Genomic DNA, 17,678 nt, shown 5'->3' with positions numbered 1-17,678 from the left:
TGGAACTCCTGGGTTCAAGAGATCCTCCAGCTTCAGCTTCCCGAGTAGGTAGGACTAAAGGTTCTGGTCACCATGTCCTGATATCTTTTAAGTTTTTTTGTAGAGGTGAGGACAGGGAGAGGTCTCACCATGTTGCCCAGGCTGGTCTCGAACTCCTGGCTTCAAGGGATCCTCCCACCTCAGCCTTCCAAAGTGCTGGGGTTGCATGCATGAACCACTGAACCTGGCCAAACTTACGTTTTAGAAAAACACATACAGTAGCCTGGTATACCCATTGTTCCGCACTTTGCTTTTTCTTCTTAATGTACCTTGGAGATTGTTCCAAGTCAGTACACAAAGCTCTTCCTCATCTTTTTAAACGGCTCTATGGCGTCCCATCATGCAGCAACACTACAGTTTATTTAGGAACTTATTTAGGCGCCTTCAGGATGGTTTCAGACTTTTTACAACTAGTCATGTAAAGTTTTAAGAGATGGAGGAATGAGAGTAAGAGGCTTTCCCTCAATTGCTTTCAGAAGATGTTCCTTCCATGAAAGGATGTTCTGCTAATCTCTAACAATAGCCTTGTGTTTAATCAACATATAGAAAAAATGTTCTGAAATCATTGGCACCTGCTTCCCTTTGTGTATTCTAGAATCTAGTGTAAGAGTGGTTTCCTTTTAGCACAGTGTAATGAATTGTTACACTGGGCTTTGTGGATCCATGTTTTGTAGTAGTGTTTTGTAGTAGTATTAAGAGTATGGAGACTGTCAGATGTTCTTTCACCTGAACTTAAGTTTGAGAAGCATGTTTGTAGGCCATGGAAACAGTGTGAATGCTGGTGAAAGAGTATGGAAGTGTTTGGAAGCAGTATGTAGCTAGAGCAGGAATGTGCAGAGGGGAGGAATGGGAGATGCAGTTTGGAAAGTAGGTAAAGGAATGCATTCATTATCAACCTGAGGGTTTATACTCACTTTGGAGAAATTGTAAAGATAAAAGGTTTTTGAACTGGCAGTAGAGAAGAAAAGGTAGTGATGATTTATGCGTTAGGTAAGTTAATAATCTGGTTGTGATACTGTGGTTTTAAAGATCTGTCCTATCTACGCATTCTTTGATAACTGTCTTCTCAGCTAATGAGGCTTCGTTTCCCTCTTGAGTGTAGACTGGACTTAGTGGCTTGCTTGTGTCAAACAGAATATGGCAGAAGTGATAATATGTCACTTCTGAGATTAGGTTATAAAAAGACTAGTTTCGGCCGGGCGCGGTGGCTCAAGCCTGTAATCCTAGCACTTTGGGAGGCCGAGACGGGCGGATCACGAGGTCAGGAGATCGAGACCATCCTGACTAACACGGTGAAACCCCGTCTCTACTAAAAACTACAAAAAACTAGCCGGGCGAGGTGGCGGCGCCTGTAGTCCCAGCTACTCGGGAGGCTGAGGCAGGAGAATGGCGTGAACCCGGGAGGCGGAGCTTGCAGTGAGCTGAGATCCGGCCACAGCACTCCAGCCTGGGTGACAGCGCGAGACTCCGTCTCAAAAAAAAAAAAAAAAAAAAAAAAAAAAAAAAAAAGACTAGTTTCATCTTTGATGTTCTTTCTCTCCCTGTTTCCCTCTCTCATTTACTCCCTCCCTCATTACTTGTAAGGCAGCCCTAGAGAAAGGGAAGCCAGCTGCCATGTTGTGAGGACACTTGGGCAGCGACACGAGTGAGCTTGGAAGTGGATCCTCCTTTGGTCCAACCTTGAGATGACTGCAAACTCAAGAGGCCCTGAGCCAGAACCACTCAGCTAGGCTGCTCCCAGATTCCTGACCCATAAAAACTGTGATATCATAAATGTGTGTTCTTTTAAGGCACTAAATTGGGGTAATTTGTTACCATCAGTAGATAACTAGTGCAGATTAGTAGACTTCCTGTCTTCAGACTCATTGACATATTCACCTGTCTTCACTTAAAAGTCGTATCAGGACCTCATCCTCGGCAAGTCCCATCATGAATCATCATCTTCTCAAACCTGCTCCTCTTCTTGTATGTGTGTGTGGTTTTTTTATTTGTTTTTGTTTTGAGATGGAATCTTGCTCTGTCGCTCAGGCTGGAGTGCAGTGGCACAGTCTCAGCTCACTGCAACCTCTCCCTCCCAGGTTCAAGCGATTCTCATGCCTCAACCTCCTGAGTAGCTGAGATTACAGGCATGCGCCATGGTGCCTGGCGAATTTTTGTGTTTTTAGTAGAGATGGGGTTTCTCCATGCTGGCCAGGCTAGTCTCGAGCCCCTGACCTCAAGTGACCCACCCGCCTCGGGCTCCCAAATGCTGGGATTACAAGTGTGAGCCACCGCTCCTGGCCCCTCGTGTGTTTTCTGTGTCCATCATTGGTACCACCAAGCCAAATAGGGGAGTTATTCTTAACTCTTTCCTTCTCATCCCCCAAACATAGTCAATAACAAAGTCTTCTTATTCTTTTTTTTCGAGACGGAATCTTGCGCGGTAGCCCAGGCTGGAGTGCAGTGGCGCAATCTCATCTCACTGCAGCCTCCACCTCCTGGATTCAAGTGATTCTCCTGCCTCAGCCTCCCGAGTAAGTGAGATTACAAGTGTGTGCCACCATGCCCAGCTAAGTTCTGTAGTTTTAGTAATGACGAGATTTCACCATGTTGGCCAGTCTGGTCATGAACTCCTGACCTCAAGTGAATCTCCTGCCTTTGCCTTCCAAAGTGCTGGGATTACAGGCATGAACCACTGCACTGGGCCCTTGTTTATTCTTTTTAAATGTCTCTTGCATGTATCCAGTTCTTTTAGTTCCTGCCACATGGTGGTAGAGGACATTATCATGTATTTGTTTTTTGTTTTTTGCCTAGATTACTTAGATTACACCTCCAGTTTTGCATCTTTTGTTTTTATTTATTTTAGTTCTGGGACAAGGTCTCACTCTGTCACGCAGGCTGGGGTGTAGTGGGGTGATCACAGCTCATTGCAGCCTCAACCTCCTGGACTCAAGTGATCGTCCCACCTCAGACTCTCAAGTAGCTGAAATTACAGGTGTGTGCCACCACGTCTGCCTAATTTTTTAACTTTTTTGTAGAGGTGGGATTCTCCCTATGTTACCCAGGCTGGTCTCGAACTCCTGGACTCAAGTGATCCTCCCACCTAGGCCTCCCAGAGTGTTGGGATTACAGGTGTGAGCCATCACTTCCAGCCCAATTTTGCATCTTACAGTCCATTCTCTACCCTTCAGATGACGTGATCTTATTAAAATTCAAATCTAATCATATCAAACTATGCTGAATCACCTTCATTGGATTATTGTCATTGGAATGAGGTATATTCCTTAATTTGCCTTGTATGTATCACAGTTTGCATCTCTTGTCTGGTGTCCTATGTAGTTTAGTATTTGTCCAAGAAAATAGTGTTCCAGTTTGAAAGGTAAATCATATGGACCGGGCATGGTGACTCATGCCTGTAATCCTAGCACTTTGGGAGGCCAAGGTAGGATTGCTTGAGCTTAGGAATTCAAAGCTGCAGTTAGCTGTGATTGTGCTGCTGTACTCCAGCTTGGGTGACAGAGTGAGACCCTGTCTAAAAAAATAAGTAAGTAAAAATTTTTAAAACGTAAGTCACATGGTCATTCTCAACAGAGTAGGTACTCTTCATCTGGTCCCTTTCTTTTTATCTTCCTAACTTCATACCCTGCCACTCAATCCTTCGATCTTTAAGTCCTAGTTTCAACTCTGCAGTTTCTACTTTTCTTCATACCTTCCAACGTACTATCACTTCTTCCTGGAACACTATCGCCTTGTACCTCCATATCCCATCCCCACATTTATTAACTCATCCTTCTAATTTCTGCTTCAGATTACTTCTGGAGAATTGTAGCTTAGATAATCCTGTCCTCTTACCCCAAGATATTTATGGTTTTCCTACTATAATTGGCTCTCCCCTGTTTGACCATAAGCTCTGAGAGGGTAGGAGAGAGCCAATTAATGGTAGGAAAACTATAAATGGTATCTTCACTATTTATCCTTATTTATTTACTATAAATGACATAAGTAGTATTTCTTTAGAATGAGCAATGCATTAGAATGGCCTGAGACAGGGCTTAAGGAGATGAATATGGGAAACTATTGTGGTTTTTTTTTTTCTTTTTTTTTTTTTTGAGACGGAGTCTCGCTCTGTCACCCAGGCTGGAGTGCAGTGGCCGGATCTCACCTCACTGCAAGCTCCGCCTCCCGGATTTATGACATTCTCCTGACTCGGCCTCCCGAGTAGCTGGGACTACAGGCACCTGCCACCTCGCCCGGCTAGTTTTTTGTATTTTTTTTAGTAGAGACAGGGTTTCACCGTGTTAGCCAGGATGGTCTTGATCTCCTGACCTCGTGATCCGCCCATCTCGGCCTCCCAAAGTGCTGGGATTACAGGCTTGAGCCACCACCGGCCACTATTGTGGTTTTTTAGGTATCAAGATCTGATGGTAGGGTGATAGTGAGGGCAGGGTACCTGCACTGCTTGACCTGAGCTTGGAGATAGAAGGAGAGAAGTTTAGATTAATTCCAAATTCTGAGAGCCTGAAAAACTGGGCAAATGGGTGGTATTAATAGAACTGGGGAAGAAAGGAGGAGCAGCAGATTTAGAGGGAAAACATGAGATTCCTTTTCAATAGAGTCATGTACCACATAGTGATGTTTCTTTCAACAACAGACCCACATACATGGTCACGTAAGATCATAATGGAGCTGAAAAATTCCTGTCGCCTAGTGATGTAATAGCCATAATAATGTCAGAGCATTCCTCACATGTTTGTGGTGATGTTGGTGTAAACAAGCCTACTGTACTGCCCCCAAGTATGGCAAATATAGTTATGTACAGTACAGAATTACTTGATAATAATAAGCAACTATGTTACTGGTTTATGTGTGTACTATACTGTGCCTTTTTTTTTTTATAGATGGGACCTTATTACATTGCCCAGGCTGTTCTTGAACTCCTGAGCTCAAGTGGTCCTCCTGCCTCCTGAAGTGTTGGGCATGAGATTACAGGGATGAGCCACCATGCCCTGCTATACTGTACTTTTTTTTTTTTTTTGAGACGGTCTCACTGTGTCACCCAAGCTGGAGTGCAGTGGCATGATATCAGCTCACTGGAACTTCCACCTCCTGGGTTCAAGCGATTCTCCTGCCTCAGCCTCCCGAGTAGCTGGGATTACAGGCATCCGCCACCGTACCCTGCTAATTTTTGTATTTTTAATAGAGACAAAGTTTCGCCTTGTTGGCCAGGCTGGTCTTGAACTCTTTGCCTCAGGTGATCTGCCTGCCTCGACCTCCCAAAGTGCTAGGATTACTGGCGTGAACCACCACGCCTGGCCTATACTGTACTTTTTATAGTTATTTTAGAGTATATCTCTTCTACTTATTAAAAAAAAAAAAAAGTTAACTGTAGAACAGCCTCAGACAGGTCCTTCAGGAGATATTCCAGAAGAAGGCATTGTTAGTTATCATAGGAGATGACAACTGCATGTGTCAGTGTCCTTGAACACCTTCTAGTGGGACGGGTAAGATGTGGAAGTGGAAGACAGTTGATATTGATGATCCTGACTCTGTGTAGTCATAGACCTAGGTGTGTGTTTGTGTCTTCTTTTTATTTTATTTTAACTTTCTTTCTTTCTTTCTTTCTTTTTTTAAGTAGAGACAAGGTTGCTCTCTGTTGCCCAGGCTGGTCTCAAACTCCTGGGCTCAAGAGATCCTACCACCTCGACCTTCCGAAGTGCTGGGATTACAGGTGTGAGCCACTGTGCCCAGCCTGTTTTTTTATTTTTTTATTTTTCTATTTTTTTTTGAGACAGAGTCTTGCTCTGTGGCTCAGGCTGGAGTGTAATAGCGCGATATTGGCTCACTACAACCTCCACCTTCCAGGTTCAAGCGATTCCCCCGTTTCGGCCTCCTGAGTAGCTGGGACTACAGGAGCATGCCACCACGCCTGGCTAATTTTTTGTACTTTTAGTAGAGACAGGGTTTCACCGTGTTAGCCAGGATGGTCTCAATCTCCTAGCCTTGTGATCCGCCCACCTCCGCCTCCCAAAGCGCTGGGATTACAGGCGTGAGCCACTGTGCCCGGCCTTTCATTTTTAATAAAAACGTTTTAAAAGGGCCAGATACGGTGGCTCATACCTGTAATCCCAGCACTTTGGGAGGCTGAGGTGGGCAGATCACCCAAGGTCAGGAGTTCTGAGACCAACCTGGCCAACATGATGAAACCCTCTCTCTACTAAAATTACAAAACTTAGCCAGGAGTGATGGTGGGTGCCTATAATCCCAGCTACTGAGGAGGCTATGGCAGGAGAATCACTTGAACCCAGGAGGCAGAGGTTGCAGCAAGCCGAGATCGCCCCATCGCACTCCAGCCTGTGTGACAGAGCAAGACTCTGTCTAAAAAACAACAAAAGTTTAAAAACAAAAAAAAGGCCAGGCATGGTGGCTCACGCCTGTAATCCCAGCACTTTGGGAGGCCGAGGTGGGCGGATCATGAGGTCAGGAGATTGAGACCATCCTGGCTAACATGGTGAAACCCTGTCTCTACTAAAAATACAAAAAAAAAAAAAAAAAAAATTAGCTAGGTTTGGTGGCACGCACCTGTAGTCCCAGCTATTTGGGAGGCTAAGGCAGGAGAATCACTTGAACCCGGGAGGTGGAGGTTGCAGTGAACCGAGATCGCACCACTGCACTCCAGCCTGGGCGATAGAACGAGACTCTGTCTCAGTTAAAAAAAAAAAAAAAAAAGGAAAAACAATAAAAAATGTCAAAAATAGAGAAAAGCTTACAGAATAAGTATATAAAGAAAAACATTTTTGAGCAGCTGAACAATGTATGTGTGTTTTAAGCAAAATGTTACTACGAAGGAGTCAAAAACTTCAAAATGTAAAAGTTTATAAAGTATAAAAGTTATAGTAAGCCAAGGTTAATTTATTATTGAAGAAAGAAAAATTTTTTAAAGCCAGGCTCAGTGGTGTGTGCCTGTTGTCTTAACTACTCCGGAGGCTGAAGCAGGAGGATTGCTTGAGCCTGGGAGTTGAAGTTCAGTCTGGACAACATAGTGAGACCCCTGTCTCAGAAAAAAAAAAAAGAAAAATAAATCTAGTCTACCTAAGACTACAGTGTTTGTAAGTCTGCAGTGGTGTACAGTAATATCCTAGGCCTTCTCATTCACTCACTTATTCACCCAGAGCAGCTTCCAGTCTGCAAGCTCCATTCACGATAAGTGCCCTATACAGGTGTGCCATTTTTAATGTTTTATACTGTTTTTTTTTCCTGTATCTTTTAGGTACAGTTGCCTACAGTATTTAGTACAGTAACGTGCTGTACAGGTTTGTAGCCCAGGAGCAATAAGGCTGTATCACATAGCGTTGGTGTGTAGCAAGCTATATCATTTAGGTTGGTGTGAGTACACTGATACTCCCACAACTATAAAGTCACCCAAAGGCGCATTTCTCAGGATGTATCCTCATCATTAAGCAACCCATGACTGTATTTTGAGTTTGAAGTTCCAATGGTACATCTAAATGGATCTGGAATGTGGGAGAGAATATTCCTGAACTAAAAAGAAGGAAATTAGAAGTCATTTTCGTGGAGGTGATGATTAAAGCTTTGTAAATAGGTGAGATTGCAAAAAAAAGTCTAGAGGAAGAATAAAGTTGTAAAGAAACCTTCACTGACAAATGAGGAGGAAACAAAAATAGTTGAAGATGTAAAAGAAAACCAATTTAGGAGGCTGAGGCAGCCAGATTGCTTGAGCTTAGGAGTTCAAGACTGCCCTGGGCAACATAATGAGATCCTGTCTCTACAAAAAATACAAATTTTTTTTTTTTTTTTTTTTTGAGACAGAGTCTGGCTCTGTCGCCCAGGCTGGAGTGCGGTGGCCAGATCTCAGCTCACTGCAAGCTCTGCCTCCCGGGTTCACGCCATTCTCCTGCCTCCGCCTCCCAAGTAGCTGGGACTACAGGCGCCCGCCTCGTCGCCCGGCTAGTTTTTTGTATTCTTTAGTAGAGACGCGGTTTCACCGTATTAGCCAGGATGGTCTCGAACTCCTGACCTTGTGATCCGCCCGTCTCGGCCTCCCAAAGTGCTGGGATTACAGGCTTGAGCCACCGCGCCTGGCCGTTATTTGGTCTTTATTCTAGATTGAGATACACAATCTTTCACTACAGATTTACAGCATCCAAGGTATTGATGGCTATTTTTCGTGTGTTTTTTTTGAGATGGAGTCTTGCTCTTGTTGGCCAGGCTGGAGTGCGTGGTGCGATCTTGGCTCACTGCAACCTTTGCCTCCTGGGTTCAAGCAATTCTCCTGCCTCGGCTTCCCAAGTAGCTGGGATTACAGGCACACGCCTCCACGCCCAGCTAATTTTTGTATTTTTTAGTAGAGATGGGCTTTCACCATGTTTGCCAGGCTGGTCTGGAATTGCAGACCTCTTAAGTGATTCGCCCGCCTCGGCCTCCCAAAGTACTGGGATTACAGGCATGAGCCACTGTGCCTGGCTTGAACCCCTACTTTAATAGCAAGCTTGGTCCCAAGTTTTAAGCTATGACTGGTTTAATGCCAAATACCTAGAGGCTGACTGCCAAAACCTCAAAGTGATTCACCTAAAGATAGTTCAAACAGGAACTTAGTGAGTACACAGGAATGAACTGCTGTCATTCAAGTAGCCACTGTATATATTACCTTTATCATTAATTTCTTCTTGCCCTTGCACATTGAATAAAACGGGCAAGCACTATTTGGTCTCTTGATCTTTATTAAAAATCCTCAATGTAGAGGTTGATAGTTCTGACAATAATTGACGTTTCCCCCCAACTCTGCTATTCACATAAAACCACATACTGTGATCTAGTTATTTATTATTCAGCATCTCTAACTTCCTATAGGGTTATTATTTTTGTTTCCTAAGGTGGTTGTATACATTATACAAAAGACTTGCATACCATATGCAAGCAGATGACGTTTGTGAATCTCTTATGTGACAGAGCTTATTAGATCCATCCAATAAACTTGTTGGTAGATGGTTCCAATAGCTGATAGAAAAATAAAAGGATTGTACAGAAAAGGGCATGGATGGCTTTTGCGTGTTACAACACAGGTAATTACAAACGACAAATCCTTCAAAAGGGAAGATGACAACTTTTATTGTTATTACAAAAGCAAATTTAACTTGTCATTTGAATAATTGCAAGAGCAGACTAAGGGCTTAATCCTCACACAGGCACCAAGTCAGGCACAGTAGGTAGCTACAAATTGTAAGAAAAAAATTTCTTTCCTACCTAGAGTACTCTTCCATGCTTTGGAATTAGGCTAAAAAAAACTCGCAAACCTGATCAGCTCCCTTTAATCCTGTTTTTTTTTTTTTAAAAAAGAGATCTAGGTATTAACCTGCTGTCTATCGAAAACTAGTCACTAAGTCCTGGCCTGAGATACCCACATTTCCTTTAGAACAAACAAAACTAACAGGTGTGCATTTCTGAGAGCCCGATGTGTGAGTCCTTACAATGGAGGCCTTGCAGGAGGCTCAGACCTCAGTTTCACCTAACGCATGTGGAGGAAAATGAATAGTCACCTGAAGAGTGCAAGCGCTCCAGCTCCAGCACACTCTTCCCCAGGCAGCAGGAAAAGGAGGTAGCAAGGACTTGGGCTGACATCTGAAGCACTAAGCTAATGTGCCTGGTAGAGGGGAGTCTCAGGAAGCACAAAATGTCACTCCACCTGTGCTGTCCACAAACCTGAGGTTTCCACATCGTTTTAAAGGGCACAGTGGCAAATGTGACAAGGCAGAAAACAATAACCATTTCAAGGATCACTTAAGGAATCCTGGTGTTTTCTGCCTAATCAGACGTAGTGCCAATCTGCTTTTCCCTTATATTGGAGAACATAAAGGTTTTAATCTCCACTCCCACACCTTCAGGCCCTTGTAATAATCCTTAGTAAACAACTCAGCTAGCATTATTGTTTCAAGGAAGCATAGGATCAGAGGTATGTGAGAAGTGTATTTATTGAAGGGAAGGGAAGACTCAGTAAGTTCTAGGATATTAAAGTCAAGAATATCCTAGAGCCAAAAACCACCAAAAGTTGAACCAACTCTACCTGAACTGAATTCTGACAGTAAACTGGGTCAAATGGAATCCACATTATTACTACTAGAAAATAAAAACACTTCCTATTCCATTTACTATGAAATCTAATCTAACCACAACTGACTGCTATAAATGTAAACCTAGTTAAGTCTTTTGTGCTATGTGATTACACTTAACAAGTTGCTGCCATGGCGAGATCTCTAAAGAAACAAGATCAAGAATGTATAGATGGCATCTGCTAGAATCACTGAAAAAGTTAGCTGGAAGAAATAAAAGCCTATTATTTGGAGACAGGTAATTGTCCCCTAAAACCACTGGTTGTTCTCTCTACCTTACGTATGTCTGTGAGAAGATTAATGGCACAGTTTGTTCTGATAAGGTAGGCCAACAATGAATATAACATTTAAACCATCCTAAAATCAGAGCTATAGTGCTATAACCAGATTTTTCACAAAGGGTTTTAAAGTTGAAAGTTGTCTGATGTTAAGAGCTGTAATAAAACTGCGTATTTTCCCCTTGGCTACCTTAAATCCCTATCCAAAGCAATTAAGCTATCATCCATGAAGTAGCGGTCCATGAGGAAGTCCATGCCAGTAAGGAAAGGTGCTAGAGTGCTGTTATGTATAATAGTCATCAAAGATCACGGAGTAATTACAGTCATTACTAGTGTTCCTGAAGATCGCCAAGGGAGTTTAGCTGATTTTTTTCCAGAGTTCATCTTGGGAAAAGTTTTTCACCATAGGTTCAACTTTTTTCTTGGGTTGCAAAACTGCATCTGGCTGCAAGTCTGACCCAAAATATTCGCAGCACATCAGCTGAGAGGATGCCGGCAACTGCTGAACTACATCACAGTTCAAAGTCCCATATTGTGAGAGCAGTACTTGTAGTTTATGTAACCAGCAAATGTGAGTTACCTCTTGTTACAGTGAACAACCTGCACTGTTAGAGTTTAGGAACTTTTGACATTCAGTTATCACATATTTCAAAGATTTTCAACTCAAAACAAAACAAAAAAAATACATGGGCTTAATTATTCAGTAACACTTTACTATTTGTCACTTAATCTCAAGATAATACACAGTCCAACTCTTTTGGTTTGATTTTACATAGATTTTCACTTACTTTTGCAAATTAAAAACAAGAAATGAGTGCTGTATTTCCCCCTCTCCCACAGTAAGAAACAAGGGTTTAAAATGGCAATTACTTAGATGTTTATTTCAACATTTAAGTTCACTTTATTAATTTAAAAAACTAATTAAATAATCTAGCATGAAAGTTATATAAAGAACATCATTAATGTGAAAAGACGCAAGAAAAAAATTCTAGTAGAGCAACGTTAAAGATAGAGAACAAATGCTTAGGTAATACCCTAAATATGCAGCCAACTACCCTATTTTTGCACTGTCAACCATATAAACACGTTTGCATTTGCAGAAGACAGAATGACAGCACAGGAATTTGTATTGCTCTATAAAGGTCCAACATCTCCACATAATGCCAAGTTCACCTTAGACATTTTACTTCCTTATCCAAATGAATAGCCCATGTAAGCAGGATTTGAAAATGCAACAACTTTAAAAAGATGAGAACAATTTTCAAAGCCCATAGAAGTTGTGTTGCTGGTTAATTTTAGCATTGAAATTTCTTTTGAATAATCTAATCTTGCAAATATGCAAGAATCCAGTGGAATTTCTACAGTTACATTTGTATTTGTATGACCTGTTACTTTTTAGAGGTAGGCCTTTCACAGTTGATACCCAAGTTACTTAAGAGTCTTGGCAACATGCACATAATATTCTAACAGTGCAAATGTTTTAGTAGCAAACATAACTTATTTTTTAAAAATGTGTTCAATTTAGAAAGGGAACTCTTATCTCTGGAAATGATTTCAGTGGCTCTTGAACTTTTAAATATTCATTAAAATTCAAGCAATTGCTAGTATTTGTTTTTATTAACATGGAATTACAAAAAGAACTATTATGTTTTGATTAAAGCTCCTATATTTTCCAGAAAAATAAAAGCCCAGATATTTGCAGACATAATAAAATTTATTTAAATTTCATGCAATTTAATAGCCATAATTATAGTTTTAAGAATCTGTAGAACAATAACTTTGTCCATAAGATGTAGCCTCATTCATGAAATGAATGGGAATTTCACAGTTAAGAAAACACTAGGCCAAGCGCGGCACCTCACGCCTGTAATCCTAGCACTTTTGAGAGGCTGAAGCGAGCGGATCACTTGAGGTCAGGAGTTTGAGAGCAGCCTGGCCCATATGGTGAAACCTCGTCTCTACTAAAACTACAAAAATTAACTGGGCCTGGTGGTGGGCTGCTGTAATCCCAGCTACTCAAGAGGCTGAGGCAGGAAACTGAATCCGGGAGGTGGAGGCTGCAGTGAGCCGAGATCGAGCCACTGCACTCCAGCCTAGGTGACAAAGTAAGCCTCTGTCTCAGAACAAAACACCCAACAGATAAAGTTTTATGTTCTATGACTGGAAATGCAGTCTGTCCAGGCTTTGCTTTTCTGAGGAGCAAAATTACAGGGAAGGGACTTGTCATTAAATATACAATTACAAAGTACCTTATTTAGACAGAAATCACAATCTAAAAGAAGCTCTCTTTGATAAATGGCAACACTCAACATCAAGTGGGCTTCGGAGAAACCTACAAATTGCCTCCATTCCTCATCTATTCTCATGAAAAATTTCCAAGTCATGATAATTATAGCAGAAAGTCATTCAATCTAAAACCACCACAGTTTTTTCATCAAAAACATGGTGAGCAAATTTCAGCTTCACACTTAAGAAAACTCAGTGCATTTCAAATAATTGAGATAAAACTTACACTGTGCTTGATTCTACTTATTGATGATAATTTTAGTCTGTGCAGATTCTGATGATTCGAAATATGTTTGTTTAGTTGCTGGGTTGAGATTTAGCTTTAACCAGCAAGGATCATCCAGCCTTCAAAGTTACTGGTACAAAGAGTAAACTGGGTAACTTGTAGAAGTGGCACTTGCAACTGATACGGTTTTCATACTAGAAGCATGCAGCTCTTATAAATACTAAAAGAGGAATTTTTGCCAGGTCTCAAACATGCTTTATTTGTTGTAAATTCCACTAATTTAACGAGTTAATGGAATTTTCTCTCGGGGCACAATTTCATTACGCTTTACTTACAAAAACTACAGTATGCTGTTCATTTTAAAACAACTTACTGTGTTTAAGAAATCATGTTACAATATAATTGGAAAAAAAATAAATAAATAACTAAAAGACCTAGTAAAGCAGTGTCACATTTGGATAAAGGGATTTAACTGCATGTATGCATTAACAATCAAAAGAAGGGGTCAAACTAATCCTTTCCTTTAATACAAACTTGAACACTGTGAATGCCTCATTTATAGTGGGTGGGGAAAGAGTTTATAAAAGTCCAAGTAATAAAATGTATTCAATTACTTGGGAAAGTTAAAAAGCTAATGCAACAATGTTACATCCAGATAAAAAACATTATTCAAAAGCAATTCAAATACCGAAAAGGATTTCAAATTGAATATTTTATTAACATGGTAGTTGCCTTTGTAACATGTGCACACACACTCGCACACTCAGAATGATCTGCCTGGGGAAAAAATACTAAAGATGCCTAAGGGGAAAATGAAAAATAAAAAAATTCCTGTAGGTTTTCATTATTGTAGGCAATTATGTCCACATCACTTACAAAGCTATTGCCAAATCTGTCCAAGGAAGCAGAGTTTGAAGAGGGGGCTAGGGACGGGAATCTTAGGAAAAATTCAGCAGTGGCATAGCAGAGCTCTCAATATGAGAAAGCTGACATAATGTGGACTTTTGCTGTGAATTTCCTCTTTGCAAAATACGGGGAGAGGTTTATGGGCAGAAAATAAGAGAAGGCGGTGTGAAGTAGGCTTTTGCAGTCAATTTTCCTCACAGTATTGTGCAGGGTCATCAAGAATATGCTTAGTCTTTCTCTGGAACCAGTTTCAGAACTTTTCCAATTGCAATGGTCTTTCCTAGAAATGAAAATTTAAAAAAATCTTTCAGTAGTTAACAGCAAGTCTATATAAGATATTAAAACATTATTTTAAGTCACAAAAATATTTTTTACAATGTAAGTTACTAATTAACTAGCTTTACTGCCAAACCCATGATACTTCTATTTAGGTAGTCTTTTTTTTTTTTTTTTTTTTTTGAGACGGAGTCTCGCTGTGTCACCCAGGCTGGAGTGCAGGGGCGCGATCTCGGCTCACTGCAAGCTCCGCCTCCCGGGTTCCCGCCATTCTCCGCCTCAGCCTCCGAGTAGCTGGGACTACAGGCGCCCGCCACTGCGCCCGGCTAGTTTTTTTTTTTTGTATTTTTAGTAGAGACGGGTTTCACCGTGTTAGCCAGGAGGGTATTTAGGTAGTCTTAATAAGTGGGTCTTATTTGGGGGAGCTGGTAAAGAGATGGTTCCCTGTATCAAAAACCTATCTCCCCTGGCCCCCCACCAAGCACTTCTCCTGCTTCATCCTCCCGAGTAGCTGGGATTACAGGTGCCTGCTACTACACCCAGCTAATTTTTGTATTTTTAGTGGAGACGGGGTTTCACCACATTGGCCTGGGTGGTCTTCAACTCCTGACCTCAGGTGATCCACCGCCTCAGCCTCCCAAAGTGCTGAGATTACAGGCATGAGCCACTGAGTAAAGACAGAGTCTTACTCTGTCCACCCAGGCTGGAGTGCAGTGGCGCGACTTTGGCTGACTGCAACCTCCTCCTTCCAGGTTCAAGCGATTCTCCTGCCTCAGCCTCCCGAGTAGCTGATTATAGGTGCCTGCCACCATGCCCAGCTGATTTTTGTATTTTTAGTAGAGGAAGGGTTTCACTATGTTGGCCAGGCTGGTCTTGAACTCTTGGCCTCAGGTGATCTGCCTGCCTTGGCCTCCCAAAGTGCTGGGATTACAGGCATGAGGCACCACACCGGGCCAAAAACCTCCGGATTAAAAAAAAAGCGGGGGTGGGGGGAATATCTGTATTTGTGGAATATCGACACAATGGAATACTATTCAGCGATAAAAAGGCATAAATAACATGTTACATGGTTGAACTTCAAAATCATACTAAGTAAAATAAACTAGACAAAGGACCACATACTTTATAATTCTATTTATGGAGTGTCTATAAAAGACAAATTGAAAAGTGGTTGCCTAGGGGTGGAGGTGGGAATAAGGGGTGATTATGAACAAGTATAAGATTTCTTTTTAGGTGTTCTCAATGTTCTAACATTAGCATATGGTGATAGTTGTACAATTCTGTAAACATACTAAAATTCATTGAATTATATATTTAAAACAGGTCAATTTCATATTATGAAAATTGTATCTCAATAAAGCTGCTAAAAAAATCCCAAAACCTATCCTCAAGTAACTGAAAAGACACAGCAATCACCACTGACTACAATGCAGTGAACACATCCTTCTGGTAGTACTCCTGTGGACTGAAAGGGATACAAAACCCATTGGGTCTTGTGGAAAACCTAAAAGCCAAGTTATCTTTTTTTTTTGTAACCCAAGTTATCTTTTAGGGAAAAATAATTCTAGGGTTAAGAATGTCTGCTACATTAATTGCTTTTCTTCTGTCTTCCTGATTTTATCAGGTTCTGAGTGGTAAACTATCATTTTGTTATAGTAATAAGATAAACACAATAACCAGTTTTACTATCAACCAGAAGAGTTCTGGGCCTTTAAAGTAAAATAAACATTGTCTTTATACAATTTTGTCCAATGTAAGGTTAAGGAACTGTATTCATCACCAGGGCTTAGCACAGTTCTTGACACTTTGTAGATACAAAGTAGTTTTTGCTAAATGGAATTGGAAGGAACATGTGAAATGACTATTCTGTATTTGAATGGAACTATAAAGTTTTATGTAAAGTCTTCTATAGTCTTAAAATGGTTATCTAAGTTAGGAATATTAACAGCCGGGACGGGCTCAGTGGCTCACGTCTATAATCCCAGCACTTTGGGAGGCCAAGGTGGGCGGATCACGAGGCCAGGAGATCAAGACCATCCAGGCTAACACGGTGAAACCCTGTCTCTACTTAAAATACAAAAAAGTAGCGGGGCGTGGTAGCGGCGCCTGTAGCCACAGCTACTCGGGAGGCGAGGCAGGAGAATGGTGTGAACCTGGGAGGTGGAGCTTGCAGTGAGCCAAGATTGTGCCACTGTACTCCAGCCTGGGTGACAGAGCGAGACTCCATCTCAAAAACAGGAAAGGAAAAAGAGTATTAACAGACCATAAGGAAATGTTTCATAACAATCATTTTGTTTTTATGCCAAAGAAGTTCATGACCCCAAGATGGGAATATTAGTTGTTCTGTGTCACCGAGAGGTAGGCAGAAATGGATGCACACAAAACGTCACAAACATTAGACCTCTGAAAAATTAGGTGTAAAAAAAATCATTCTCTATATCCCTTTTAATCTCTAGACATATTACAAAGGATTACATCATAGAAATGTCTTAGTAGGCCGGGCGCGGTGGCTCAAGCCTGTAATCCCAGCACTTTGGGAGGCCGAGACGGGCGGATCACGAGGTCAGGAGATCGAGACCATCCTGGCTAACATGGTGAAACCCCGTCTCTACTAAAAATACAAAAAACTAGCCGGGCGAGGTGGCGGGCGCCTGTAGTCCCAGCTACTCAGGAGGCTGAGGCAGGAGAATGGCGTGAACCCGGGAGGCGGAGCTTGCAGTGAGCTGAGATCCTGCCACCGCACTCCAGCCTGGGTGACAGAGCAAGACTCCGTCTCAAAAAAAAAAAAGAAATGTCTTAGTAAACAAAATAGCTCTCCAAATCCACTACTCACAAAACATCAAAATTAAGATTCTTTATGTAGAGCATTACTAGATTTGGCATTACTGCTAAAACACGTGGTCAATTCTGTTCAATACATTCAACTCATAAAACATTCATATGAATACAGAATGTGAATCGAAGTTTTCTGTGAACCTGCTGCAATGTGTACTGTACTGAGATGATGAAGATGACCAAAGCTAGGTATCCTGGATATACTACTAGACATCAGTTTAAAAACTCTTACCCTCATCTCTTAAGGTAAAGCGACCCATCTGAGGGAAGTCTTTAAAGGTCTCCAGGCAGATGGTTCCTGCTGTCCTTAAGCGAGCAATGCATACTTGATCTTGTTTCACAAAACGGGGTCGGGTCTTACTTTTTTCTCCTGATTTTTTGTCTACCAAGCAGATTAAGGCCTAACCAAGAAAAAGAGTATGAGAAAATCAGAATAATGCCAAATGAAATAATCTTTAAGAACAGGTATAGAAATAAAAGTGTATCACTGTTGCTGATTAGAAATTATGAAGATAAAATGGTATTAAAACCGAAATAAACCAATTATCTTAAACTCACTGTTATTTCGACTTCCTCAATACAGGTATGAATATGCAGCACCGCATTATAGCCTGGGCAGATGATGGATTTGTGCTCTATAATCACTATCTGTCAAACAAACAAACATACACATTCTTATCTTTATCCTTAGGGTAAAAAAGAATTCAGTGTTCTCAAGTGCCATATAAA

At 41.4% G+C, this 17,678-nt stretch overlaps 1 protein-coding gene and 1 long non-coding RNA gene across 8 annotated transcripts in view; one reads left to right on the top strand and one right to left on the bottom strand.

The window, feature by feature from the left end:
• Nucleotides 1-17,678, top strand: part of LOC117097952 — a 41,584-nt gene that overhangs the window by 1,751 nt on the left and 22,155 nt on the right. The gene's annotated exons all lie outside the window — the stretch shown is intronic.
• GSPT1 (G1 to S phase transition 1) overlaps nucleotides 9,353-17,678 on the bottom strand; it is a 49,407-nt gene continuing 41,081 nt past the window's right edge. For 4 of the 7 annotated variants that reach the window (XM_033236489.1, XM_033236490.1, XM_033236492.1 and 1 more), the window contains 3 exons: nucleotides 17,508-17,597; nucleotides 17,182-17,350; nucleotides 13,626-14,118 (listed from right to left, as the gene is read on the bottom strand). In XM_033236489.1, coding sequence (XP_033092380.1) covers nucleotides 14,066-14,118; nucleotides 17,182-17,350; nucleotides 17,508-17,597 — 312 coding nt within the window. In that variant the 3' untranslated portion in view covers nucleotides 13,626-14,065. Of the gene's footprint in view, nucleotides 14,119-17,181; nucleotides 17,351-17,507; nucleotides 17,598-17,678 lie in introns of all 7 variants that reach the window. The other 3 variants (XM_033236491.1, XM_033236487.1, XM_033236488.1) reach the window with 1 other exon arrangement.

Source organism: Trachypithecus francoisi, unplaced genomic scaffold (assembly GCF_009764315.1).
Source record: "Trachypithecus francoisi isolate TF-2019V2 unplaced genomic scaffold, Tfra_2.0 Lachesis_group15, whole genome shotgun sequence".
NCBI lineage: Eukaryota > Metazoa > Chordata > Mammalia > Primates > Cercopithecidae > Trachypithecus > Trachypithecus francoisi.
This window is presented reverse-complemented; position numbering and strand designations above follow the sequence as displayed.